The sequence below is a fragment of the Aplysia californica genome, unplaced genomic scaffold, assembly GCF_000002075.1.
Source record: "Aplysia californica isolate F4 #8 unplaced genomic scaffold, AplCal3.0 scaffold00273, whole genome shotgun sequence".
NCBI classification, from domain to species: domain Eukaryota; kingdom Metazoa; phylum Mollusca; class Gastropoda; order Aplysiida; family Aplysiidae; genus Aplysia; species Aplysia californica.
Genome location: NW_004797543.1, coordinates 492,223 through 493,818, shown reverse-complemented (window position 1 = coordinate 493,818; position 1,596 = coordinate 492,223). Strand labels below are relative to the sequence as shown.

The 1,596-nt window shown below is 42.7% G+C and overlaps 1 protein-coding gene across 1 annotated transcript in view; it reads right to left on the bottom strand.

The window, feature by feature from the left end:
* Positions 1 to 1,013, bottom strand: part of LOC101850813 — a gene marked incomplete in the record, with an annotated part of 50,482 nt that extends 49,469 nt beyond the window's left edge. The window contains 1 exon segment of the mRNA XM_035970492.1: positions 65 to 1,013. Coding sequence (XP_035826385.1) covers positions 65 to 133 — 69 coding nt within the window.
* Between the last annotated feature and the right edge of the window lie 583 nt (positions 1,014 to 1,596).

The window sequence follows — 1,596 nt, the reverse complement described above, 5'->3', positions numbered from 1 at the left end:
GACAACTTGCGGTACTAGAGCATCACACCAGGGCAGAAAAAGGAAAAGAAAAGTAAGTACTTACCAAGCTGAAACAAAAGAGGAACAGCACACTCAAAATCCCACCTCCCATGGCTTGGGTGAAAGGAGACATAAGAATCAAGACCTCAAGTCTAGGACCAGTCTGGCACTGTCTGGTATACCTCTGAACAGTTGATCTTGGAGCAAAGAGTGTAGTGTCGCAAACGGGCCAAAATGCTGGAATCACTTCAGTTTTGAAAAGCCGAATTTTAACGGTAAAGCCTCTCCAAACTGCTCGTGTCAACTCTACGGATGGAAATCAATCCTAACGAACACAGACACGTAGTTGATTTTCCTGGTTTGATGTTAGAAATAGAAACAGCCGTTCTTCAACTCTTGTATCCCGCCTCTCGCCAGAATCTTGAAACAGTACTTTCATCACAATATGATGAGTGTCTTCACAAGTAGATATGAATTTCCTTAACTTTAGAAATCAAGTCCCGATCGACTGAAATCTCCTTTCGAGATACCGAAAGGTATAAACCTAGCTATGGCTGCCACAATCAAGACGCTATGATTTACTTCCTCGTTGGTATACATCCATGGTGTCGTATGACTCGAATGTACCTTTCTGCATACGCGACTGTTGTGTCCTTTCCTTTTTCTGGTATTTTAGAACAGATCAGTTGCTTACTTGAATAACCGCCAAGCACTTTTGTGACGAGTTCCGATAAGGACGTGTCACCTTGACCTATACAGAGATAATTTTATTTCCCACAGACCTGCACTTCTAGATCCCGCGCTGTGATGGCAGACGCTCTTCGCCCTTGGTGAAAAAGTTCCCTGCAAATGCACCCACAACAAAGGGCAAAACAGAAGTCTCGCTACAGTCGAGTGTACGCGGCACCCCCCGCCCCTCCTTTGTGCTCTTCATCTTGGCTCAAATTGAGTCGACTGATTCACGCCATACTCCATAGTGAGCCAGATATTCGTCAGATCGCAAATCTAGAATGATCATCTGAATCATTATATAAATTTATGGTTTTTTTCTTTGGAAGTCACTGTGTGACAGGAGTACCTATTTATAAACAGCATATTTGTTCAGAGTTGTTTTTTATCAAGCAGACACAGACCTGTGGTTTCGATGTGAAAAGATATCCTCTTCTTTATGTCGTTTTAGGGAGCAAATCTTGCTTGAACGTATTTGTTGTTGATTATCATGTGCTGTCGAGACTTGACGTTCGATACGAGGAAGTAACAGTTGTGATCTTGCCGCTGCTGCGCCAAACACTCTTTCAGAAATAGCAGTGGGTATATGAGTGTGTGTGGGTGAACGAGTGTGTGGTATAAGAGTGGGTATATGAGTGTGTGGGTATATGAGCGTGTATATGAGTGTGTGGGTATATGAGTGGGTATATGTGTGGGTATATGAGTGGGAGGGTATATGAGTGGGTGAATGAGTGTGTGGTATATGAGTGGGCATGTGAGTGTGTGGGTATATGAGTGTGTATATGAGTGGGTATATATGTGGTATATGAGTGGGTATATGAGTGGGTGTATGAGTGGGTATATAATATTATATAAGTGGGTATATAT